We start from the raw sequence: 27,766 nt of genomic DNA on the forward strand, positions 1-27,766 counted from the left end.
GTGTTATCTCATGAGAAAATCAAGTTCTCTCTCCCTCTGGCTTTATCTTTCCTGTCTTGAGCAGCTGGAACAACGCTTTCATCCACCCGTGGCAAAAACAGTCGGGTTTCTTGTCTGAGCTCAAGGCACTGATGATTCCTTCTTAACTAAGTCTGAGAGCATTTCAGCATTTCGCAGTTTCAACCCAGGTTGCCTACACAGGAAAGAAACCAAAACCATATTTATATGTTTAGATGTGTGCGTTTTCCAAGTATGAATTCTACGTCTTGATTTTTATATCAGTGTTGGAAGGGGGTGCAGAGGTTGCCCCGAGGGTTGTGAGGTCTCCATCCTTGGAAGGTTTTCAAGATCAGACCGGTTACAACTTTGCTAGTAAGAGTAATCTGCTCGGACCTCATAGTCAACCTTTGTGTCCCAACGTGAATTATTTTGATCCATGTAGCGGGTGCCAGGCAGAACCCCTATCCTGAAGAGTGAAAGGCTGGGATGATAAGACGCAGTGTATCGCCTGGGAACACCAGACATAGCTATGGAGTGTTTTTCTCCTGTTCTTGAAATTCAAGTTTGGTTTTAAATAATTCCTGCATTGTTTTTGCTGTTGTCCAGTTGTGTTTTTTTTTTTGTTTATATTCCTTTTGTGGCTCTAGTAAGCGTGAACCATGCTATGTTCTGGTTATTTTTGTGCAGTGGTAGCTCATCTTGTTGTGATATTTGACCATTTAAACTCAATGTGAAAATTGAACTCCAGGCTCCCTTTTTAAGCTTCTCCTGCTTCTTCCTTTCTCCATCCCCTTATTTCGTTGTAGTTACTGGTCTATAAGCTGTGTCAAATCTGAACTTCGAACTGCTTACATGCTTCAGGACTGTGTTCATTCTTCAACGCATATTTTTGTTCTTTTCATCACAATTTGCATAATGCTGCACTTCATTTAAGTTAATCTTGTCCACATGCAAAGTTGTACTGAAGTCTCAAGTTTATGTACTTTCCAAATAAATATTTGAAACTTTTCTTTGCCTACTGATCCCCTTGTTTCTAACTGCATGTGAGAATTCTCTTAATCTTTGTATATCTTCCTGTGAGCCAATAGCTTCCTGATGATTGCACTTTTAGTTTCTCTTCAAAGTCACTTTCATCATCGGTTTGTCTTTTGTGTTCCCCTTCTGATTTCAAGTTCTTTAGGATAGAGTCTTGTCCTGGTTCCAGTTAGGACAGAGTTAAGTAGCTCATAGTAGCTGGTAGGGTGCTATGTTTTGGATTAGGATGAGAAGAGCGCTGATAACATGCTGATGTTTTAATTGTTGCAGAGCAGTGTTTACACCAGGCCAAGGACTTTTCGGCTTCTCGCTCTGTCCTGCCAGCGAGCAGGCTGGGGGTGCAGCAGGAGCTGGGAGGGGACAGACCCAGGACAGCTGACCCAAACTGGCCAAAGGGGTATTCCATACCATCTGACGTCATGCTAAACAATATATAGGGGTGGCTGGCCGGGGTGGGGGGGCCGGCTGCTCGGGGATAGGCTGGGCATCGGTCAGCGGGTGGTGAGCAATTGCATTGTGCATCACTGGTTTTCTTACACATTATTATTGTTAATACTATTACCATTATCACTATTATTATTATTATTGTTATTATTATTTTCCTGTCTTAATAAACTGTCCTTATCTCAACTCACAGGCTTCACTTTCCCGTTTCTCTCCCCCATCCCAGAGAGGGAGGGGGGAGGGTGAGCGAACGGCTGTGTGGTGTTTAGCTGCCAGCCGGGTTAAACCACAACAGTCCTTTTGGCGCCCAACGTGGGGCCCGAAGGGTTGAGATATCGACAAATCTGACCAGAGTGTGTTAAACTAAAATTGGTATAAGTATTGGACCTGCTTAATAGTTGCTAGTCACGATGTTGATTGCCTTAATCTCCAGTCTGCTGTACCTGTATTCCAAATTGAGTTTTATGGTGCGTTACTTTCTGTATGTGCTCCCTGTTGCACTGTTTATCCTTTCCGGGCCCTGGTTTAAGATTGTTATGGTACTGTGCGGTGTAACAATGGCTTATGAAATGATGAAATATCTGGTCACGACTTTAACCTGGTATTTGTACTCAGCACTGACGTCGACTCTATACTTTGGAACCCATATCTCGGAAACTATTAGCAATTACACCTATTGCCTGTTTTTGTTAGGGAGCCAATCTGTGAAGGGGACAGGGGAAGACATGTTTCCCTACCTGTTCACTCTCCCTTTCTCCTTCACCACCACCCTCTTATCCCCCGAGTTAGTTACGGTGGTTCTCCGAGATGTTGAATATCCTTGGGATACTCAGACCAGCCTGCTCTTGTTGTTATGTCTCCTGAATGCGCTTCAGATTTTGTGGAGGGTTAAACAACTACTTAGGAATCTCATCCGGAGATCTGTCTTGAGGCGGGATAGTTGCGAGTGGCAGGGAGTGTGGGAGGATATGGGCAGGTTTCTAGAGCAGTGGTCACCTCCAGTGTTTTGGACATTCACCCCTGAACAACTGCAAAATCCTAAAAAGCTGGCAGAATGCTTGAAAAAAAGGTGTCATGACTCTGGCAGTTCCAAAGTGACACAAATCACTGTAGCGTGCTGGGGTCTGGCTTGTGCCTATCGAGCTGCAATTGATGCTACTAGCAACCTAGCTCCAGCTCCGGCAGCCGCTCCAGCTCCAGCTCCTGCAGCCGCTCCGGCTCCTGCAGCCGCTCCAGCTCCGGCTCCTGCAGCCGCTCCAGCTCCAGCCCCTGCAGCCACTCCAGCTCCAGCTCCTGCAGCCGCTCCAGCTCCTGCAGCTGTTCCGGCTCCTGCAGCCGTTCCGGCTCCAGCTCCTGCAGCCGCTCCAGCTCCAGCCCCTGCAGCCGCTCCAGCTCCTGCAGCCGCTCCAGCTCCAGCTCCTGCAGCCGCTCCGGCTCCTGCAGCCGCTCCAGCTCCAGCTCCTGCAGCCACTCCAGCTCCTGCAGCCGCTCCAGCTCCAGCTCCTGCAGCCGCTCCGGCTCCTGCAGCCGCTCCAGCTCCAGCCCCTGCAGCCACTCCAGCTCCTGCAGCCGCTCCAGCTCCAGCTCCTGCAGCCGCTCCGGCTCCTGCAGCCGCTCCAGCTCCAGCTCCTGCAGCCGCTCCAGCTCCTGCAGCCGCTCCAGCTCCAGCTCCTGCAGCCGCTCCGGCTCCTGCAGCCGCTCCAGCTCCAGCCCCTGCAGCCACTCCAGCTCCAGCTCCTGCAGCCGCTCCAGCTCCAGCTCCTGCAGCCGTTCCGGCTCCTGCAGCCGCTCCAGCTCCAGCCCCTGCAGCCGCTCCAGCTCCTGCAGCTGCCCCAGCTCGTGCAGCTGCTCCCACTCCTGTGGCTGGGTCAGAGAAACGAGCTGTAGCAGTGCAAGTTGACCCCGCAGAGGGTATTCCAACCCCTGTGGCAGACCCTGTGTCTGGGTCAGAGAAACGAGCTGTAGCAGTGCAAGTTGACCCCGCAGAGGGTATTCCAACCCCTGTGGCAGACCCTGTGTCTGGGTCAGAGAAACGAGCTGTAGCAGTGCAAGTTGCCCCTGTAGACAAGGTGAAAAAATGGTATAGAGGCTCAGGTCGTTTAAAACGCAGACAGTCTTCTGCTAAGTCTGGGCGTAGTGAAGACGAGGCTGGGCCATCAAAGGTGCAGGAGACTGAAGATGAGGATGAGGATGGCGAAAAATCAACAGTAACTACCCGGACTCCATACCAGCCATCAAAGGTGCAGGAGACTGAAGATGAGGATGAGGATGTCGGAAAATCAACAGTAACTACCCGGACTCTACACCGGCCATCAAAGGTGCAGAAGACTGAAGATGAGGATGAGGATGTCGAAAAATCAACAGTAATTACCCGGACTCTATACCAGCGTGAGCTACGAGATGTGCGAAAAGATTTTGGTCGCTGTATAGGCGAGCAGCTTGTCACCTGGCTGCTCCGGTGCTGGGACACGGGAGCCAATTATGTGGAATTGGAGGGCAAGGAAGCCAGGCGGCTGGGATCCCTTGCTAGGGACGCATGCATTGACAAAGCAATTGGAGATGGAGCACAATCTCGCAGCCTCTGGAGGCGTCTCCTGTCAGCTGTGAAGGAAAGGTATCTCTTCAAGGAAGAACTTGTATGTTTACCAAGCAAATGGACCACCATGGAGAAGGGAATTCAGTACCTGAGGGAATTGGCCGTACGGGAAGTAATTTATAAGGACCTAGACGACGCACAAACATCCGCAGATCCAGATGCAGTCCGGTGTACACTACCCATGTGGCGGAAGTTTGTACAGAGTGCCCCATCATCATATGCCAACTCATTGGCAATACTAGCCTGGAAAACGGAGGAGAATCCCACAGTGAATGAAGTGACTAAAATACTCCGGCAGTACGAAGGAAATCTCTCCTCTTCCCTAAAGGCCTGTGTCTCAGCTGTGGAGAAACTCTCTGAAGAGGTCCACCAACTTAAAGAGAATTTATCTTCCCCTCCACCTGAACGAACCAGTGTCCACCAGCTAAAAGAGAATGCTTTAGAGAAACTTTCTGAAAAGATCCACCAACTTGAAGAAAGATTATCTTCCCCTTCACCTGAACGAACCAGTGTCCACCAGCTAAAAGAGAATGCTTTGGAGAAACTTTCTGAAAAGATCCACCAACTTGAAGAAAGATTATCTTCCCCTTCACCTGAACGAACTAGTGTCCACCAGCTAAAAGAGAATACCTTGGAGAAACTTTCTGAAAAGATCCACCAACTTGAAGAGAGATTATTTTCCTCCCCACCTGTACAAACCAGTGTCTCAGCTATTAGGGGTAAACGTTCATCTATGCAAGGAAGACAATATGGTGGGCACACACACCGCGCCACCCTGTGGTTTTACCTACGTGACCATGGAGAGGACATGAGAAAATGGGATGGAAAATCTACTGCGACCCTAGAGGCACGGGTACGTGAATTGCAAAGGAAAACAATTGGGAAAAAGGAGTTCTCTGAAAGGTTTGCTGCTCCAACTTCCAGCAGGCAGTCCTTTAAACACAGAAATGAAGATTCTGACCAGGACTAGAGGGGCCCTGCCTCCAGCCAGGGGGAGGAAAGGGACAATCGAGTTTATTGGACTGTGTGGATTCGATGGCCTGGCACGTCAGACGCACAGAAGTATAAGGCTTTGGTAGACACCGGTGCACAATGTACTCTAATGCCATCAAGCTATAAAGGGCCAGAGCCCATCTGTATTTATGGTGTGACGGGGGGATCCCAGCAGTTAACTGTATTGGAGGCTGAAGTGAGTCTAACCGGTAATGAGTGGCAAAAGCACCGTATTGTGACTGGCCCAGATGCTCCGTGCATCCTTGGCATAGACTATCTTAGAAGAGGATATTTCAAGGACCCAAAAGGGTTCCGCTGGGCTTTTGGCATAGCTGCTTTGGAGACCGAGGACATTAAACAGTTGTCTACCTTGCCTGGTCTCTCAGAGGACCCTTCTGTTGTGGGGTTGCTGAGGGTTGAAGAACAGCAAGTGCCGATCGCTACCACAGCTGTGCACCGGCGGCAATATCGCACCAACCGAGACTCCCTGAGTCCCATCCATAAGCTAATTCGTCAACTGGAGAGCCAAGGAGTGATCAGCAAGACTCATTCACCTTTTAATAGTCCCATATGGCCAGTGCGAAAGTCTAATGGTGAGTGGAGACTAACAGTGGACTATCGTGGCCTGAACGAAGTCACGCCACCACTGAGTGCTGCAGTGCCGGACATGCTAGAACTCCAGTATGAACTGGAATCAAAGGCAGCCAAGTGGTATGCCACAATTGATATCGCTAATGCATTTTTCTCCATCCCTCTAGCAGCACAGTGCAGGCCACAGTTTGCTTTCACTTGGAGGGGAGTCCAATATACTTGGAATCGGCTGCCCCAGGGGTGGAAACACAGCCCTACCATTTGCCATGGACTGATCCAGTCTGCGCTGGAGCAGGGGGAAGCTCCTGAACACCTGCAGTACATCGATGACATCATTGTGTGGGGTGACACTGCAGAAGAAGTTTTCGAGAAAGGGAAGAAAATAGTCCAAATCCTTCTGAAGGCCGGTTTTGCCATAAAACAGAATAAAGTTAAAGGACCTGCACGAGAGATCCAGTTTTTAGGAATTAAATGGCAAGATGGACGTCGTCAAATCCCAATGGATGTGATCAACAAGATAACAGCTATGTCTCCACCAACTAGCAAAAAAGAAACACAAACTTTCCTAGGTGTCGTGGGGTTTTGGAGAATGCATATTCCAAATTACAGTCTGATTGTAAACCCGCTCTACCAAGTAACCCGTAAGAAGAATGCTTTTGAATGGGGCCCTGAGCAACGACAAGCCTTTGAACAAATTAAGCAAGAAATAGTTCATGCAGTAGCCCTCGGGCCAGTCCGAACAGGACCAGATGTAAAGAATGTGCTCTACACCGCAGCCGGAGAGAATGGTCCCACCTGGAGCCTCTGGCAGAAAGAACCTGGGGAAACTCGAGGTCGACCCCTGGGGTTTTGGAGTCGGGGATACAGAGGATCTGAAGCCCGCTATACTCCAACTGAAAAGGAGATATTGGCAGCATATGAAGGAGTTCGATCTGCTTCGGAAGTGGTCGGTACTGAAGCGCAGCTCCTCCTGGCACCCCGACTGCCGGTACTAGGCTGGATGTTCAAAGGAAGGGTCCCCTCTACGCATCATGCAACTGATGCTACATGGAGCAAGTGGGTTGCACTGATTACTCAGCGGGCTCGAATAGGAAACCCCAGTCGCCCAGGAATCTTGGAGGTGATTATGGACTGGCCAGAAGGCAAATACTTTGGGATATCATCAGAGGAGGAGGTGGTTCGTGCTGAAGAAGCCCCCCTGTACAACAAGCTACCGGAAAATGAGAAGAAATATGCCTTGTTCACTGACGGGTCCTGTCGTATTGTGGGAAAGCATCGGAGATGGAAAGCTGCTGTATGGAGTCCTACACGACGAGTTGCAGAAGCTGCTGAGGGAGAAGGTGAATCGAGTCAGTTTGCAGAAGTAAAAGCCATTCAGCTGGCTTTAGATATTGCTGAACGAGAAAAGTGGCCAGTTCTCTATCTCTATACTGATTCATGGATGGTAGCAAATGCCCTGTGGGGGTGGTTACAGCAATGGAAGCAGAACAACTGGCAGCGCAGGGGCAAGCCCATCTGGGCTGCGGCATTGTGGCAAGATATTGCTGCCCGGGTAGAGAACCTGGTTGTAAAGGTACGCCATGTAGATGCTCATGTGCCCAAGAATCGGGCTACTGAAGAACACCAAAACAACCAGCAGGTGGATCAGGCTGCTAAGATTGAAGTGGCTCAGGTGGACCTGGACTGGCAACATAAAGGTGAATTATTTATAGCCCGATGGGCCCATGACACCTCAGGCCATCAAGGTAGAGATGCAACCTACAGATGGGCTCGTGATCGAGGGGTGGACCTGACCATGGACACTATAGCACAGGTTATCCATGACTGTGAAACGTGCTGCAGTCGAGCAAGCCAAACGGTCAAAACCTCTTTGGTATGGAGGACGATGGCTGAAATATAAATATGGAGAGGCCTGGCAGATTGATTACATCACACTCCCTCAAACCCGCAATGGCAAGCGCCACGTACTTACAATGGTGGAAGCAACCACCGGATGGCTGGAAACATATCCTGTGCCCCATGCCACCGCCCGGAACACTATCCTGGGCCTTGAAAAGCAAGTCTTATGGCGACATGGCACCCCAGAGAGAATTGAGTCAGACAACGGGACTCATTTCCGAAACAACCTTATAGACACTTGGGCCAAAGAACATGGTATTGAGTGGGTGTATCACATCCCCTATCATGCACCAGCCTCTGGAAAAGTTGAACGATACAATGGACTGTTGAAGACTACACTGAAAGCAATGGGTGCTGGGACATTCAAAAATTGGGATACACATTTGGCAAAGGCCACCTGGTTAGTCAATACCAGGGGATCTGCCAACCGAGCTGGACCTGCCCAATCAAACCTGTTACGCACTGTAGAAGGGGATAAAGTTCCTGTAGTGCACGTAAGAAACATGCTGGGTAAAACAGTCTGGGCTACTCCTGCCTCAGGAAAAGGCAAACCCATTCGTGGAATTGCTTTTGCTCAGGGACCTGGATGCACTTGGTGGGTAATGCAAAAGAATGGGGAGGTCCGGTGTGTACCTCAAGGGGATTTGATACTGGGTGAGAATAGCCCATGAGTTGAATTGTAGTATGTTAATTATTATATAATAATGTATGTCATCACTACCATGATTGCTATATATCATAGATGAAAATGGTGATTAATTAGAATGTATTGGACAGAGTGTAACCTGAGCATGACATAAATGGTATGGAATAAGGGGTGGATATCTGTCCTGGTTCCAGTTAGGACAGAGTTAAGTAGCTCATAGTAGCTGGTAGGGTGCTATGTTTTGGATTAGGATGAGAAGAGCGCTGATAACATGCTGATGTTTTAATTGTTGCAGAGCAGTGTTTACACCAGGCCAAGGACTTTTCGGCTTCTTGCTCTGTCCTGCCAGCGAGCAGGCTGGGGGTGCAGCAGGAGCTGGGAGGGGACAGACCCAGGACAGCTGACCCAAACTAGCCAAAGGGGTATTCCATACCATCTGACGTCATGCTAAACAATATATAGGGGTGGCTGGCCGGGGTGGGGGGGCGGCTGCTCGGGAATAGGCTGGGCATCGGTCAGCGGGTGTTGAGCAATTGCATTGTGCATCACTGGTTTTCTTACACATTATTATTGTTAATACTATTACCATTATCACTATTATTATTATTATTGTTATTATTATTTTCCTGTCTTAATAAACTGTCCTTATCTCAACTCACAGGCTTCACTTTCCCGTTTCTCTCCCCCATCCCAGAGAGGGAGGGGGGAGGGTGAGCGAACGGCTGTGTGGTGTTTAGCTGCCAGCCGGGTTAAACCACAACATATATTATATTGTGTGATGTCTTACATGTTATTAGACCTCCAAAAAAAAAAAAAAAAAAGCCTAAGCCCTGTAACTTGGGACATAGATAATCTTGGAAATTACTGCAAATCAGAAATGTGCTAAACTTAGCTACTAATGAGTGGATTTCTGACACCAAATTGGGAGTTCTGTGATGGAAATCAGTATCATTATGGGCATTCAATAATTCATGAACTAATATGAAGACAGAAAGAAGCTTAAATATACTACTTGCATTCAGGGCCTTTTTTTTTTTTTTTTTTTTTTTTTTTAACCAGAGTTAACTGTTGCTCTTATTAAATTTGTTTACGCAGCAGAAAACCTTCCGGGAGATTTCAGAATGCTTAATGTGGGGTGTTTCTCTAATTTCCTGTGCCTCCTTTTTCTGAGAGATGAGAAGCTCTGATTGCTTCACCTCCTGTGACAGATGTGCTGAAAATCATTCTTTAATGCAAACGTTTCAAGGTTAATAGAATAGCTCTTTTAGATTTATTTTTTTAATAATATCACTGATTTATTTCCTGAAATACTAATGATAATTAGAAAAACTGCTGAATCAGTCACAAAGAGAACAAATCTTCCTTTTTGGCTACTTGTCCTGTTCTACGATTCTTCTGTCACCCAGTTTATATGAGCAGACATTTATAGTTCAGCACATTAAACTGGAAATGTCTTTTGTTTTGACTTGTCAGATTTTTCTCATTTTTTTTGAAACCTCTGCAGTCGTCTGTCAGGATCAGAAGCCAAACAGAAAATGGATGAGTGGCCAAAACTACTTCGTAGACCTCTGCCTCCTAAGCTGCCATCTAAACTATCTACACCAAGGGAGAAGGTTGGTAAAGGTAAATTGTACAGAAACAGATCTTGTAGTGCATAGTTTCAAATTCAATGTGTTTTCTAAAATTAACACAGAAGAAGATGAATCTATTGGTTAATGTGTGAATACTCAATGGAGTGCTTGGAGATACCCACACTGGCTCCAGTCAGCCAATTCTAATGCTGAAGCTTCTGGATAGTGCAGTCAGAGATATCGAACAGGCTCCATATGCTAATGTGCACTGCAGGCATACTAACACGAGCCGATGCTAGCCTGCCAACCTCTTACCCTAGCACAAAATGTGCTGTAAGTGTCTATTTCTAATTGCTATGGCTGTTCAACAAACAATAAATCTCATCTGCATAATCCTTGTCAGCAAGTGTTGTAAGCAACCAGTGCAAAGCAGTGTGATTAGGACTTCACGATGACCCATGTGACTTGCATTTCTTTGGGAGGCTGTTCATGTAAAATAGTGGAAGAGTGATTGGGGCATGTGCTGGAACCTGCGTCTTCCACCTGTCAGACTTGAACACTACCTCCCATATAATACAGGCATTCCCCCTAGCTCATCTGAAAATATAAGATATAACATGAGAAAATGCTGGTTTCAAGAAAAGTTAGATTGAAACAGATTAATTCATACCATAGGGGACGTGAGATACAACTTTGATTCAGACAAAATGAAAAAAATATGTTCAGGGAGGATGGTCATGGTCTTCTTAGAATATACATTCATGTACAAAGACAAATATTGGGTTATATTATTTTAAAGGCATCCAGGAATTCTATTTTATAACAAAGGACTTGTGGTGCAGTATGGTTCAGAAATAAATAGACATTTTGTGTGCCAGTATATGTGAATGAAAAGCTCTTTCCAGTTTATATAAAGTAGCTATTGATTAAATATTTAAGCACTAACATATAAAAATAAAAATGAAAAACAGTAACATGATCTATAATCAAAATATTTTTAACCTAAGTGATAAAAAAAATAAATAAATAATGGAGACTAGGCACCAATCCTGAAAACAGATCTGTAAAGAAGGATGCTGATGTCTGAACAGATTAACTGGCAATAGTCAAAACTGTAAGGTCCCAGGATCTGCTGTAGAAGTATGGCATACAGCATTTTGTCAATTTTATTTCTCACTGATCAGCACGTTAGAATAAATGTAATATGAAAGAATAAAGGTCACATGAAAGAACAGTGCTGTCCCTACAAACTGGGTTAAAGAAACCAAAGCAAGCTACTATTTTTTTTTTATTCCCCTCTAAGATTCTGTACAATCTGCTAGAGTATTTAAAAAATCTTCTGTTAGAGTATCTAAATAACTAAAACTGCTTAATCTTCGCATAATCACCAAGACAGACCACCAGAAAGAAAAATAAATAAATAAATAAATGGTTTTTTGGATGTTTGAAATAAATGGTAAGTAATTTGACTTGTCACAACTCACTTGTCTTTATTAGAACACTGCCATGCTGATATTTGTTATTAATGAATATTTAACACTAATTAAAAAGGAACAATAATATATTAAGAATAATACCTTTATAACAATATTAAAGATAATTAAGTTAGGTTAAGTAAGGTTGAAAACTTAGAAGATGTAATGTTTGACCCTTTGCTATTATTAGGCCCTTCTGAAGATTATTTTGAAAGGCTGGTGCACTCTATTTCTATACAATACAGCCCGGCGCTGTCGAAACAGATGTAAATATTTCTAGCTCAGTACCAGAGCTGTGCTTCAGTGATTTAAACCATTTTAAAAGTGATAGATAAACCTTTTATCCTGAAACAAAGTTTTATTGTGATGGCTCTCCGTGTAGTAGAGCATGATGATTAGTGATGGATGCTATTTATAGATTACGTATTTATGTAGTACACCTGACAAGAATCTAAGAGCTGCGCAGTAAAGTTTGTTCAAGGATCATTTCTCCAAATGTAGCTATTACACATGATAGATACTTGTACAGCAGCATGACCGTTGATCAAAAAGCAACTCTTTGGCAATGACGATTCGATCGTCTTGGGGGACGGACTTGTTTCATGCTTCTTGAAGAGACTGAGACCTGGGACCAGGAGCTCTGAGCTAGGAAAAAAAAGATGAGCCTCAGTGGTGTCGCATGAGTGTCTGCCCCTGCAGAGGACTGTAGAAAGTGAAGGATGTAACACAATTAAGCAATTGACTGAAAATGCAGAAGAAATTTCAGGGAGTCGTGGTGGTAGCCTGTGCCTGGTAGAGGGCTTGAAGTTGTCAACCACAGTGCTGGGGGGCACGAAAGCCAGGGAGATGAGCCCACAGAATAGTCCCAGCTTTCTTTGAGAGCTGAGCTATAGCAGAGAGCTATAGAGAACGACTTCTCCCTCAGCAGGACCCTGAAAATGAGTGTCCCTAGGAAAGCAAACAGAGCACCAAGCTTGGAAAATACACACACTGAATGAAGTGTAATTTACTAAGTATTTCTTTGTTGATAAAAATGTCCAGGACTAAATGACTGCTGGGTGTGGTACTGTTGGAAACTGGGGACTAGCTAAGGAGCCAGTAGACCTCCAGAATGAGGTCTTTGGGATAGCCCAAGTAGCAAAGTCTGTCTCATACATGAGGAGTATGAAATGACATCTCAGTGGTGTGCGACCACTAGTGCTCAGCACCATCCCACCACGCATGCTACACATTGAACTGAGATGAATAAGCTAAATAAATAGTATTTCTAAGCCTCTCAGTAGTCACTGAAGAGAGGTAAGCAATTCTAGCGAGTTTTTTAGCTGGCTGAAGATCTGGTTCACTCTCTGAGGGGTCTTTCCGCCCTTCCAAATAGAGGAATTATACATCCTATTGCATTATTATTATGTATATCCTATTGCATTATTAATAGGACCAAGGAGCAGACAGGCTTCTGAATGTGGTGTTTTGGCTGGGTACCTAACAGCAGAAAAAGGAATCCAGACTCAAAATAGAAGTGCTTCTGCAAAAGAATGATACATTCTGTGGAACTGTCTACAGCTTGGAAAAGATCCTGCACTTACTTTTAAGACAATTTCCAGAAACTGATTTCCTTGTTCCTTTCACAGCTCGGCCACAACTGACTTGGCCACAAGTCCACTCCATGGTGCTTTTTTGATATGATACTTCCCTAAATGTTTTCCCCCTTCCCTTTCAGTAGTGTTAACATGGGGTTTAGATGATACAGGGAACACAACGGAGCAGAAAGAGGAGCATTCACTGAAGGAATCCCACCTACTTCCCACATCACAGATCTCATTGCCTTGTCATGTTGCACCTAGCAGAACAGATGCAGGATCCCTAAATAGGGACCTGTTGGCCACAAATTTCACATGCAGCAGAACATTGCTCATTCATTCTTCCTTAAGCTATATGATTCGCACTTCAGAAACCCTGCCCTTTCTGTCCTGCTTGTTATCTAACCCTTCTACTGCATGCTGCACGTCATTCAATATAGAGTATAGGTGAATTCTGTTTGTGTGGGAAAAAAATACTTATTTTGTGATTGGTAATGCTGAGATGCTTAGTCTTAACCATTTGTTCATTTCTTCTGAACAAGAAAAATCTTTATAGGCCACGGAGATTTGTCACACAAACTTTTCCTCGAAAAGAATGCCAGAGTATGCGTCATTCTAAATGTCTTTTTTTTTCTTTTGTCGTCAGCAGGCAAGGTTTCTGGACAATACCTAAGTAGAGTGATGAAGAGTACAAATGATGAAAATAGAAAAGCAGTGTCTGGAGGTTATGTCAGTGCTCAAGGGCAAGTCAAGCAGACGGATGCTTCCCTCAGCCATGGTCAGATTTCCCAGAGTCCGCTGCAAATCCAACCCAAAGATACATTTCTGTCTGTTCGTCAGGTTTGTCATGATCAAACACAAGTCCAACACAAAGACCTCTTTCTTCAAACTCAGTTCCTACTTGGCAGTACCCAACCCCAGTCTGAACACATTTCTTCTTGCCCAATACATTTCCAAAGCAGACATGTATGTCAGTTTAAGCAAGGTAATAACCATGAGCAAATAGAGATCCAGCCCAAAACTACAGGTTTGCATGACCAAAGGAAATTTCATGACCAATATGAAATTATTCCTGTCTATGCAAGCAGCCAAATGCCAAACCAAAGTGAAGAGGAAAACGTCTTTTCTGTCCAAACTCCTAGAAGCAGTTTTGTTACTACTAAAAATCTCAGTGTGTCTGATAACTTTGCATTTTGCAAAAATCATAAATCCTCTCGTGTGAAGCACCAAGAATTACTGCGCACTGGCCCCAACCATTTCACTCCTCCTGTATTTACACAGGAAAATCTAGCTGCAGGTTCATCCTTTCACCATCTACCTTTGAAGACGACACTCAAAAAGCCACTTGTTTCCCACTACAACTGCGAAGTCCTCAGTAGCAAGTTAATGACTGAAAACAGGAGCTTGCAGACTGAAGTTAACACAGTGATGTTATCTGATATCGATTTACCAGTAGTTGAAACAAGAAAGCCTGAGCAACAGAAAATCCTAGGTAATTGATATTAAATATCGTAGTATTTTATTGTTGGTACAGTGTTTTATTGTAAGATTTTCCTAAGCATCTCTTGCAGGGAGAAAATCAAACAAACAACAAAACAAACAACAACAAAAAAAAACAATGACAAAAAAACACCTTCATTTATGTGTGGGTTTTTATTTGTGTGGGTCTTTGAATTTGCCCTCATTAGTTGAGAAATAGTCCATGGAGAATTACAGCTTGTGCTAACTAAATTAAATGTTGTGTTTTCAGATAACAACAAATGATGATGTAAATGTAAATGTGTAAGTTTATTATAACTGATAGTAAAAGGGGACTGTGAAAAGTCCCATGCTGTAAATCTTTGAAAATACATACAGAGAGAATGAGCTTATGTTGAGTTTCTGTACACCCAGGCTTCCTACGCACAGAGCACTGAGTGTTCTTGGTGTATTGTGCTGCTGCTCCAGCCATGTTAAGCAGGTTTAAATGTTAAGCAGGTCTCATGTTGAGCAGGTTTAAAAATAAATACTGGCATCTTGTTTCTTCCCCTTCACAACCATTTACCATCTACATCTACAACTGTACTGAAACTACTGTTTGTGTGGCCATGCTACAGACGAAATCAAGAAATTTATCCAGATTGTTTAAAAAGCTTTGTTTTCATGGGATTTTCTTCAGGACAGACCAGTGTCCTCCTGTGTCCTATATTAGGGATCTCCCACAAATGGTTGGGCTGGTACAAGCTGTGAGAGACGTATGAGACAGTGGAAGGAACAAGCAACGGGGAATTCCGTAGGCTGGCGTTGCTGCCAGTCACATCGTAGCATGAAACCTCAGCACTAGAGACCGTGCCTGAGCTGGAGGAAGAGAGGTGAACTCCTCAGAGGGCAAACACAGTCCTGCCTTCCCAGGGGACTAGGTGTAGTACACCCCAGGTTTGTCAGTGCTTCTGAACCAGGTCTCCTTCCAGCAGAAACAGCGCAGTGATAGTAGAGAAAGGTTTCCCATGGGTTGCATCTTGAGGTGTGTTGATGGTGAAGCTGGGTTGCACAACTGGATTTAGAGGCACGGAGTTGCTGCCACAAGCTGACATTTTATAATTACCTCGCATGAGAGGTGTTTGGCTCTCTGGAAGCCAACTCTCAAATGTAGAATTCCTGGGTATCGGTTTTCCACTCCTGAGTAGCGAGTAGCTCTGTTCCATGGGAAGAAGGGTTTGCCTCATCCTTCTACTGTGGTGGTGTAGGAGCAGGTCTACAGTTATTTCTGTACTTCCACCATGAATCATTCACACAGTGGAAATGGTGTTTTGGTGTGTGGTAATAAAGTGAAAACACGGTCTCAAGTAATCGTCACATTTGGGGTTTGTATGTGCTTTGGTATAGGGGAAGTGCTTCTCATTGCTGATGGGTCCTGTCACACAGGTTGCATGGACACAACTTCAAGAGGGCATCTATTCCACTGGCAGGAGCCCTGTTCACCATGTTCAGAGTGTGAGAAATGTACATTTTGGAAGAAAAAAGTGGCGATCCAATTTTTCTGATGAGATGCAGCGACACCTGACTGTAGCGTTCATGTTCCTATTTGTATCCAGTCTATGCAAACTTGTGAAAGGATAAAAGCAGCATTTTGTGGTTGCCACAGACTTTTCTTCAGTCTGAGCACACCACTCGTCCACACTCTGGATGGGCGGGAATACAGGTGCTGTGTCACTAGGGACTAGACAAGTAGTTTTGAGGAAGTGGATGGGAACACACGAAGGTATCACTTCACTGAAAAGGTGTTTTGCTAGAAGGGTACTTTGATGTGTTTCTTTTCAGCTGCATTGGAACGAAGAAAAGTATAATAAATCCAAAGTATTTTTTTGGGGCCTTGTCTCAGCCTCTCCAGTCCCTTTCAAGGTGGTCATCAGAGCTGGGAATAGCTGATGCTCTAGTGTCCCTTTCTCCTGCGGGTGCATCCCTTTTTCTTCCTGACTGTGGGTGTTGCCCAAAACATTTAAAAAAACTAATCTGTGAGGTTGGCAAACCACTGCTACCTTAAGTGACAGTGCAGAGTCTCCTGCACCGAACTGAAACTGAAACCTCAAGGAGGCAGTTCATATCACCTAACTTCAAATCCCTGGAGTTAATTACTTAATCATAACTAGTAATGAATGCTTCTGTCTTGAACTGTAGGCAGAGGGACAGAAACTTCCAGAAGGCAAGTTTTACTAACCCAAGGTAAACATCTAAGATGGGCGGAATGAATGAAGCACAAAACAGATGTCTACTTTTTGACCATTTATAGTAAAATAGAGATTTGCAGTGTCATTTGCTGGCTTACGCTTTCTGTTATATTACCCACGGTCAGCTGCAGAAGGAACAAACCATAGCACGTCTATTTTAAGCACAGAAACTCGTAGCTGTTCACTGTAGCCGGTGCTGAGGCTCTATGCTGGTTGCTTACACCGCAGACGCAGATATGGTGATTGTGGCTTAGAGAGAGGTGTTCCTTCAGATTGACTGAGAGAAGCAGCACACTGAGTGTGTGCAGCTTTAAGCTATATATTTATTTGTCTCCTGGTAGTGGTCAGCCCTATTTTTATTTGATCTCATATTTTAATGCTGGGAATGCTTTTCTGTAAAACTATTTTGTAATAATAGTTCAAATATAAACCTTTTTATGATAAACTACACAATCTTAGGCTCGGATTTCCTGGGACATAATTACCCCTCATGCACCGGTGCAGTCTGGAAAGTGTCGTTGCACAAAAACACCAGGGGTCCTGGTGGATGACAAGCTGAACATGAGCTGGCATCGTGTCCTTGTGGCAAAAAAGGCCAACCACGTACTGGCTGTATTAAACCAGACATAGCCAGCAAGTCAAGGGAAGTGTCTATAACCTCATATTCTCATATGCAACACTTGTTAAACCACATCTGGAGTACTCTGTCCAGCTTGGGGCTCTCCAGTATAAGACAGATAGTGACACACGCCGGCAGAGGCCAAATGAGGTGGTCAGGAGGCTGACACATGGTATGTAGGAGAGGCTGAGAGCTGGGTTTGTCTCATCTAAAGAGGAGATGCTTAAAGGGAGATCCTACTGCTGTCGTCAGCTAGCCAAACTCTTCTCAGAGCTGCACAGTGACAGCAGAAGAGGCAACTGACACAAGCTGGAGAATGGAAAATTCTGGTTAGATACAAGGAAGAACATTTTCCCCATGAGGTTGGTCAAACAATGGCACGGGTTGCTGAGAGAAGTCGTGGATTTCCCTCCTTGGAGATAGTCAGAACTCAGCAGGAAAAGGCCCTGAGCAACCTGTTCTAGGCCTGCTTTGAGCAGGGAGTTGGAGCTGAAGATGTCTCAGAGACCCTTTCCAATAGGAATTATTTTATAATTCTGTGTCTTTCTTGAACCTGCTTTAAAATTAATCTCTTATGTTTAAGGTCTTTCTTACTGCATTTGAACAACATATAAGGCTTTAGCACAATAAGATTTTGAGGCATTTTTATTAAGGAATGTATTTCTTGTGTATGCAATGTCTTCCACTGTTGCTTTTTCTTTAGAAATCACCTCGCAAGAGAAAATAAGAAAATCTGGTTCGCCAGAACAACTTTTGCAAGAACAAAAGAAAGAAAAAGGATATATTATACACTGTGTAAAGCTAACTGAACCTGGAAGAGCAAAAGGACCCTTTACAGGTGGAAACAAGATATATGTCACTTCTGTGAGATAAACCAGATGATCAGCATGGGGTGACAGTCATAAAAAGGCACTGTGGGAAATCAGATTCTCAGAAACATGCCATGACAACTCCAGACTGTAGGGGACTACCACTACATGCTGTTACATTAGCAAAATAGTGGAATTATAGTGTAATAAAATCATTTGCAATCTTGGCTTGGCTTTGAAGTGACAGTGAGTCTGAAGGTATAAGACCTAAAGTACCTGGGAGAAAGATTCCACTTCTGAAGCCTTTCGTGCTGGGTTCAGTCCCGCACAATGAGAACCCTGTAGTCTCCATCACTCCAGATGTTAACTGTGGAAGGAGGCAAACTACTGACATTACTGTAGGCCATAATCCAAATCTACTCCCTATAACCCTGAACTCTTTATATTTTTATACAGATATTCATGAGTTAAATTGATTACTATGTGAGAATCTCATCTGAGTATGGCAACAGAGAATCTAAATGATTAGATTTAGGAGCTTTGCAGAACAGCTCTTATTCAGTCTTTATTTTCTAATGTTTGCTTTCCTCTAAGAAATTCTGTAATGCTTGGCATCCTTTTCCATATCATAGACTCTAACAATGGCCCTGATGTCTATAGTGTGGACAGTGCTTGGGAAACCAGTTTCCACTTAATAGCAAGCAAGCAAGATGAGGAGGAAAAACTGATGTTCAGATCCCAAGTGAAAGTATGGCATTGCTTCTTGAACCGGAAGACTGCTCTCAGCCTTCAGGTAAATCATTTAAAGAAGCAGTAATGTTGCTGTGCTTAATACTCAATAGCAGCTTTCATTCAAAGTATCTTTTGGCTTTGTAACTTCATCCACAGGAAAAAAAAAATCATCTTAAAATTATTCCTGGACAACCATGTGAAAAAGGAGTGCCTGGAATGATTTAAAAATCTTTTATTAACAGTAGAACAGCTGTACAGATAGCTGTTTTACATGCTTTTCTTCTGTAGTTCCCATGCCTAAATTTTCCACTGTTTATTACTTCTTTCCTTTTATCTCACTTTCTTTCCCCATTTCTCTTGTACGATCACTGTGTCTTATTTTCTTTCTGATGCATCATGCATAATTTTCATGGCACTTCATCAGCACTGTATCTTCTGCCAAAGTGTTTCAAATTTAACCTAAATTATGTCAGCACCATGAAGAAGAGTTGTCAGATGTGGACAATGAGAGAAGGTTTCTTCTGCTTTTGGTAGGGAACAGCAGAGGTTTAGTATTTCAGGGTTTCTAGGAATTTGCCTGCTGATCTAAACTTTGTCCCTTGATGGGTCTGAACCAGAAGTTGTAGTCTAGCTGAACAAGCCAGAGAAGGCTTCACCCAAATTCCTACATAGAATTCTCTGGCAGAATTTATGTTTCTGCCCATAAATTAGCATGAGGAAATAGTTTTCTAAGCCACTGTTATATACAAATGGTTTGTAGGCTTCACCCCACTGTCTGCTGCAGGATTCCATTGGAGTAGCTGTTGATACCTGGATAAGCAAAGTCCTTCTTGGAGGTAGACAATGAGTTTCATGTATCAACTTTAATATCTCAGAATAAATATATTCAGTCAAAAGGTTGATCAGGAAAAACTGATCAGGGATTTTGGGAATAATACTAACTGAATACATCCTACTTTAAATGCACCTCACTCTTAAGCAAATGCTCTGTGTAAATTAACCGTAAGTATTCAATTCCTTTTACTGTGATCTTGAAAGAATTGGTATTATTGTTTTCTTTCCTGTTCTGTCATCTAGAAAACCTGTTGAAATGTCAGTATTCGCTGTGAACTTGCTCAGGATCTGAAAATGTCATGCTGTGATGTGGCTGTTTGGAAGACGTGATAAGAAATACCCCATGTTGTTTGCCAGTTATCAATATGGTACAAATTTTGTCTGATTCCTATTCATTTTGAAGTTCACGGCTACCATATGCATAAGATGTGTCATTATCAAATCGAACAGTTTATGTCACTTTATTATCGATTTCTGCAAGTTTCATCAAAATGGAAACTGGCAGTAACAGAGTTGGAAATACCAGAACCATCATCATGAGCAAACAGTGCTGAGAGTTCTCTTTCTCGGTACTATAAAAAACAATTATTGATTTTTCACCTTCTTGCCAGCAATACCCTATAATGGGTGTAGAAAAAAAAAGTCTTTATAGAGCTTTTTTCTCTTTGCTGAAAAGCGTACAGCATATTAACTCCTCAGCTGTATAAATCATCTCCAAAGCATCCAAATCAATGAAGCTACTCTGCACTTTACCTGCTGAAAGCTGAGATCCTCGGATGACAGTTCCTCCTTATTCAACTTATCTACATTTACCTAGTAATTGTTAAGAGAATTATTTGCTGACATTGCTGTCATTTTGCTGATGTTTTGAGAGGTCTCACTGGGGAAAGACTAGCCTTGTCAGGTTATTTTTGGCATGCAGTCAGGCCTCGCCACGTACTAAAAAGATTCTTGGTTCATGGTCATCACTGGTGAAACCTTCTTTGCATCCACTCTTTTTGGGGGTAGCTTCTTAAATTATTTTAAATTACTTAGGACTAGTTAAATACCATGGCATTGTGCAATACACCTCACTCTTAAGCAAATGCCATGTGTAAATTAACTGTAAGTATTCAATTCCTTTTACTGCGATCTTGTTCATGCAATGATCCGTGCAGCTTTGCTGAGGGCTCCAGTAACGGAAATTTGAAGATTCGTCCTAGTGCATTTTTTTATCTATGAGACAACTGAGAGACCTGATGCTTTGCTGAGGTTGGTGTTCAGTTCCTGAAAACTCACTGTGTCTAGAAATTCCAGAAATCTGGGTTGCTGTGTACTGGTATGCTGTATAGCAGTGAAGATCTGTGTGTGAAGGAACTGCACAATCAATACAGAGTCATGCCAGACTTTAAAACCAACATAAAAATTGAGGAGAGGGTCTCATTTCAGAGCAAGTGTTCTGGTGTTCCACCTATTTCCTGGCCACCATTAAAAAAAAACAGTGCAAAATTTTGCAATGGATTGATTTGCAGAAGTTGTCAAAACTTCCAATTTTCTTTCATTTCTGTTTTGTAAAACACATTTTTTTATTTGTCTAAGGCATCTTTCCTTTAACGTGTTGGCTTATTTATTAAAAAGGTTTGTAGATTCATAAAAAGATGAAATAAAACTAGTATCTTCCTGAGTCATCAAGAAATTTTGATTTGCTGAATATAAAGCAGTACTAAATGTTATTGACAGTGCTTTCTATTGGGAACAGGAAATATTTTTCAGAGTCTCAGAAACGTGTTTGATATGAAAACAGGTTTTCATACAACTCTGCAGTAAGTCTTGCTTTTGTGCTTGAAGATGTAATTAGAAGCTCCAGCAAAAGTCCTTTGACTAAGTGGTATCTGCCCACAGATTGTTGTTATGTGATAAATATAACTCTAGATTTGCCTGACTTTTAAGATCTTATGATCCCATCAGCAGATGGGAACCAAAGCATCCAACCCACTGTCTTGTCCTTGGAGGAGTCAAAGAAAGAGCTACGTCTGAATGGGGAATGTGACAAAAGAGCCAAACTCCCCCTGGTGCACAGGGCCCAGGAGCTGATGACTCCAGACCACCCTGGAAAAGGGGAGAAGGCCAGAAATTCATGTCTTCTCCACACCACTGACTGTCAGCCTTCCTGCCTAAGCCCACCAAAGAATCCTGATGCATTCATCTGGTTTAAGCTGAAACAGGACAAATTTCCAGCGTTTGCTGCTGTTTCAGGTACTCTCACCATTCACACGCTCAAAAACAGAAATGCTGTGAAATGAAAAAGGGAAGGACTTGCACGTGAAGCAGAGCCACCACAATTCACACAGCTCAGTAAATGTCATGTCAAGATATTGGTTCTCAGGGTTATCATATTGCTTAGAAGACAAAGTGCTTCTGTTTTTGCTTCTGTATCCTCAAGACAGTTATTTAAAATCAGAAAGAATTGTTGCAGCTGTTTGCCAACTCAGTGAACTTTTTTTCTGTATGAGGAACTGATATTTGAGAGCTCTTATCTGTTGTTCATGAATTACCCAATTTGAAACAATTCGTCAGCATAACAAATTTGAACTCCATGACAAAAGCCTTCCAGTATCTCAAACTATCTTGCTCATCTCTGGAATATTTCACAACTACCAGTGGGAACATCTGCACTGGATTTTCATTTTTTTGCTGGAAATATTTTCCACCTTTAGAATTACATTTTGCAGATTTGCGTTAACATCCAGAAGAGTTTTCATTTTGGCTGCTAATTTAGTGAGATATAGACAATCTAGTAGTAGTATAACCATGAGAAATCTTCAGATGAAACATTGTTTTTCTTGCAAAACAGATTTCAGGAATCTAAGAAAATTCTGAACTCTAATAATCTTCATTATTTACATTCATGTACCTATTTATTATAACTCTTTTGTATTGTAATCCTTAGATTTAGATTTGATGTGACTACAGGTAATTTAGTAGGTAGTTTATGTTATGTAGATATACTTTACTGTTTGTCTGTCATGAAAAATCATTAATTAATTTTGGCTTACAAGGAGCCAGATGCTAGATTTAGATCTTAAACTGTATTTGTATGTATGACACTAATTGAATATTATCTCAGCATCTATGTAGTTTCAGGCAGTGTGTGTAACAATAACTTTATACTTTCCTGAGTTGTCATAATAATGCAGAAGCCGTGCTCTCATAGCAGAGATTTGTGTAAAGTTTCATAGGTTAGAAATGAAAGTAAGAATTTAAAAAATGCACAATGAACAAGAGTTTCACTGCCTGGGTCTGGAGATGTTTTGGTTTGCATGTTTTGGATGTTTTGGATCCGCTTTAAATGATGAGTATATTCCAGAACAAGTCTTCCTCAGCGAATATATCTTGTACACCCTAAGAAGGTTATGAAGGGGAGTCTAATACAGTTTGAACAACATTAGAGCATGAGATAAAATGAAAATGCAAGCCAAAAATCACAGAGCTTAGAGGCAGCAACAAATCTGGGCAACTTATTTTATCGCACAATTAGGAAAGCAGCCTGAACCAGAGAATTAATGAGAGAAGACCTTGGTGCTCTCAGTGACTGCAGGTGTAGATCTTGTGTGTCTGTATCTTAGTTCCCTTCTGTGCTCTATTGCATGTTGTTTCCCTGTTCATCTACATTGCAAAAATATTCATTCATCCCCAGTTTTCCTTGGTTTGCACAAACAAGTCGCCTCTACAACAAAACTGCATGGGCTGGTTCGTTGCAAGGCCCAACCTAATAAGCAATACGGGCAAGACTGCACCCAATTTATCTCCCTTTTCCATATTCATTGAATGCTTTAGGGCTTGTCTCCCTGTACATCGTTGTTCACTCTATAAAGACACCAGTATGGCAAGCTTCAGGAAATGCCTTTTAATTATTTCAGGCTCTACAGAATGAAAGAAAAACAACAACAACCACAACCCTTGCAGAATAATATACGCAGAATATAATATGCAGAATAATATACATGAAAGCAGAGGGGAGACCCCTAGCCAAGTACTAAATAGTATAAGTACAGTCTGCTTTCAAGCAGGGCAACAAGGCAGTATGGACATATGCCACCGTGTACCACATAACATGTAGCAAGAGTTGATTGCTCCTTGAATGGGTAAATTTAGCAGAAAGTCAAGTTCTGGACTGTGTCCATGCTTGAAAAAAAAGACAACAGGTTATTTGGATGTGATGGAAAGGAGTAGGAATGATATTGAAGGATTTCATGGCAAGAGCCAAGGTGGGTTGGGCTTAAGCTGACTCCATCCATAGGAGAATCAAGTTGTGGTATTTCTGACTTTCATGACAAATCTGTGAGCCCCAAGGAACTGTTCTTAAGGATTTTTTTTTCTGTTTGTTTGTTTGTTTTTAATTTAAATGAAAAGGCTGAGAGGTTTCCTTACACAGCTGACCCATCTTTTATATATCTTTTAGGCCTACTTTTTGTTTCACCTTCCAGACCTGACCCCTTTAATGGATACCTAGGTCTGCCTTAACTTGTCATTCAATAATTTACTCTTCTTTCTTATGGAGGTATGTACTGCTTATTTTCCATTGAAAATGTTGTGAGGATGAAATTTTACAGGTTAGATATTAGATATGAAGTAACTTTCGACGAATCGTGATTTAAATGCAAATGTAATAGCACAGATATTTAGAACAAATGAAAAAAAATCCAATACTCAAATTCTTTACCTTTTTAGTTATTTGGGGTCAGTAAGAATAGTGGGAAGAATCCCAGAAGTCTTCATGGCTGTCCTCCCAAGCCTCTGTCTGCTCTCACAGGTCTTGCTGTCCTTCATCCGCCTTCTCCCCACAGCAATCTGTAGCTACAACTCCCAATAGTTTCAGTCTGCCCAACTCACTTAAGGTATCCAGACGTGATCTATAGCAGCTAAAAACCTGCAGTTACTGGGAAAAATCTAAATATGAGCAGACTTAGTGTGGACAGAATCACTAGGAATGAGGAACTGTTAAAATTCAGAAACGGTTTAGTGAATATATACAGACTGTGTATTTTTTTTTCAGACACTTGTAGTTTGAGCAAATTCCTGACAATGCAGACAGATACATCCATGTTAGGAGACTGTGGGCATTTCCTTGCTTCTTGTTTTAAACAAGCATTGCTCAGGATAACACACACAGCGCCATGCTACCTGATGCAATGTTAGCTACGTGGTTACATGGTCTCTCCTGCTCAGGCCCAGGGCTTTGCCTGCCGTGGAAAAAGCTGTCCTTGGACAACTTGAAGTTGTAGATGCAGGCTGGAAGGGCTCTGGAGGTCCTCTAGTCCAAACCCCCACTCAAAGCAGCACCAGTTTAGACCTTCAGATGTCTTCCTCAACAGCACAGATATCTTGAGCTGTGGAGCTAAAACGTTATTTTTCAAACTTTTCCAAAATTTGTTCCTCTCTACTCCCTGCCTTTCTAACTCACCATCTGTATGCAGCTAAACATACAAGACCTTAAGAAATGAGATGACTAACTTAAATAATGGTGCTTACAGTAGTTAACCATCTCTCTTGAAAACTTTCACTACTCTTTTTTGTCATTCTTATCTATGATTTGAAAAACACTGCAGTAGCCCTTTCAAGACCAGGAATATTTATCAGGTTGTTTTTCAGTGTCTTCTTAAATGCAGACCAAACAAAATATTTTTCCCCTGATTTCCATTCAAACCTTTTTCAGCAAAAACATTTTTGAAGCATGCATTATAGAAATGGAGAATTCAATCTCAAAAAGGTAAAATGCAACATCAGGAGCAAAAATAAGGCTTATGAAGAGAAATGCTGGACAGTCTTAGCCAGCAGCACTAGCAGCTCTGCCTGCAATTCTCAATGTTTTAAGTGATATGGTAAGTGGCAATTGTGTCTCATATTGTATCGCAGTAATACAGTAGTTAGCTGTATCTACATATACAGTACTTGTATTAGCTAATCTTATAATATTTATTTCCTAGTTCTTCCAGCATAGTTTACTGATGCTACAAATGCAGAATAAACAGCTGTTGGTTTTATCATTGCCTGTCCCCTTCCCTTCTCAGGTGTTTAATATTAAATCCTTACAAGTGCTTCTGCTCCAGAACAACCCCATCAGAAAAATCCCAAATGACATTCAAAGACTGAAGTAACTCAAGAAATTTACAGTTTCCTTCAATTTACTATCAGATCTTCCATCTGGGTGAGATATTTTTTATTAATTGAAAGGTTTGCCACATCTATAAGCCAAACAAGGATTTCTGTCTTGACATTATTATACATTATAATCATTCACTAATTTCAATTCTAGCCATTCCATTAACCCAAACAAAAAGACTTTTCCATAGTACTAGGAGATGGAAGTATTGAAGCAGCTAAAATACCTTGCCTTATTGAATCTTCACTACATATATATATGTTAGTCTGCTGTAGCTCATTTTCAGTAAATAGACTGAAAATATTTTATAGAATAATGGCCTTGTGGCTTCCATCCTTGGCTCTACTGTCTGCCTTTGTGTAGCAACAAAAATAGGTAGCATTTTAAAACTTAGTCAATAAATTAAAATATAACTGTCTTGTTGAGATGCTGGAGTACAGAAGCAAAATTCAATTTCTAGAGTATTTTGGAATGCTAAGACCCAGCTTTATCCCCCCCGGCTTTAGATATTGAATTGAGGGACCCATCTCAACATCAACACTGAGTGGAGAGAATACCTCTAGAGACCATTTCAGCTCACCGAAGAGCTGAACCCTATTTTTCAATGCAGAAAAGAGGCTAAGTCATCATACACTTTCATAGCAGGTAAAAAAATAGAGACCTACACACTGTGTAGCAGTTAGGAATGATTTGAGCTGCAGGGTTGGACTAGATGAACTTCAGAGGTCCCATTCAGCCTAAATTATTATGATTCTCTGATTTTTTTTTTCTCTAGTCTAGGTTGCTAATTCATCATTCTCTTTTCTTTCATTACAGTTTGTTTCTATCAGAAAATCTCCAGTATCTGGACATTGCCTATAATGATATTAGAGTTATTCCTAATGACATCAAGAACTTAAGGTATGTAAGCAACATAAAATGAAACCGGTTCTCTACAGCATAATACCATGAATCATATTTGGATATTGATTGTATCAGTGAAAAAATGGAGAATATTTGCTGCACCCTCTCTTCCCTTTCTTCTGTCCTATGTGAAAGGCTCATTTCAGCTGAAACAGTAAATGGCAGTTGTATAATTGTGCCACTTGAAGACAGCTGTAAGTCAACCTTTCCCCTGCAAAATATGATCATTCTTTCATTTGGACCATATGTGTGCACATAAACTTGATTTACATGATGAAGAAAAAGAAAATGCATTTCTAAACCATGTGTGGTGGCTTTCAAGCACTGTGAAGTGTTGGTCAGACAAGAATTGAAACCTAGCTCTATGGAAACCACCCCACAGAAATGGTAGAAAAGGAATTATTCATACATGAGATTGTGTTGCTCTTTGTTGTCCTTAATGCTGATGATCTCTGCGTACATCTAATTTATTCAGATATGCCCAGCCCAGATATTTCCTAACCCAGACATTTGAACTATAATTAAAAAACTATTGTATCTACAGTTGTGTCCAGTACGTGAAGTGCACTGTGAGAAACACATAGCATTTATGAAAATATGACATCTTGGTGTAGTAGTTTATCTAATGGGAAGTAGGAAATTATATAAGCATGGTCAAGGTAGGATATAATGTGAACAGCCTATAAGTAAGTGGCTGGTGGTCCTTAAAATTACAGAAAGCTCAAATGTTTGAACACTGAAGGGAACCAGCTCTCTGCTTTGCCATCTGGGGTTTTGAATCTTCCACTAAAGTACCTCAGAATAGAAAATAACTTCATACACCCCTTGTTATGGAATGAAAAGATGCAAAACCAACCTCAGAAGCTCACTCATCTGGCTGCCCTTTGCTTCTCCAGAAATAACCTAAAGGAAAGATACACAGACATCACAGAAGATACTGAAAAAATATTGAATGAGTAAGTAACAGAAATATGTTCTGTTCCCTTGACCCACTCATAGGAGTATTGTGTGCAAGAAATGTGCATAATTGGCCCCTAATCAGTAATTTTACAAGCATTAATAGCATGGAAGTTCCTACTTTGTCCACTGTTTCACATGAAATTAGTGCTGGTCAGCAGTATGCTCTTACATACTGTGGTATATACAATAGCGTCCATGTATGTATGCTGAGTTCAGATTTTGCGTATATCTGC

General features: G+C 42.2%; 1 protein-coding gene and 1 long non-coding RNA gene across 2 annotated transcripts; both read left to right on the top strand.

The window, feature by feature from the left end:
* The first annotated feature begins 1,518 nt into the window (after positions 1-1,518).
* LOC310893089 (uncharacterized protein) lies at positions 1,519-15,253 on the top strand. Its single transcript, XM_083821609.1, has 3 exons — positions 1,519-1,536; positions 9,709-9,827; positions 13,474-15,253. Exons 2-3 carry the CDS (start codon positions 9,740-9,742, stop codon positions 14,325-14,327), a joined length of 942 nt encoding a protein of 313 aa, XP_083677735.1. The 5' UTR covers positions 1,519-1,536; positions 9,709-9,739; the 3' UTR covers positions 14,328-15,253.
* An 8,165-nt stretch (positions 15,254-23,418) lies between these two features.
* Positions 23,419-27,491, top strand: LOC310893090. Its single transcript, XR_014578708.1, has 3 exons — positions 23,419-25,715; positions 26,487-26,570; positions 27,470-27,491. It is a non-coding gene; the product is annotated as an uncharacterized lncRNA (long non-coding RNA).
* Positions 27,492-27,766: the final 275 nt, after the last annotated feature.

Source organism: Anser anser, assembly GCF_964211835.1.
Source record: "Anser anser genome assembly, chromosome: 1".
Taxonomy (NCBI): Eukaryota; Metazoa; Chordata; class Aves; order Anseriformes; family Anatidae; genus Anser; species Anser anser.

Excerpts from the sequence above, each read along its gene's own strand:
- LOC310893089 (XM_083821609.1), top strand. The coding sequence starts at position 9,740 with ATGGATGAGTGGCCAAAACTACTTCGTAGACCTCTGCCTCCTAAGCTG. Across the intron at positions 9,828-13,473 it reads AAGGGAGAAGGTTGGTAAAG|CAGGCAAGGTTTCTGGACAA; the intron begins GTAAATTGTACA and ends TTTTGTCGTCAG.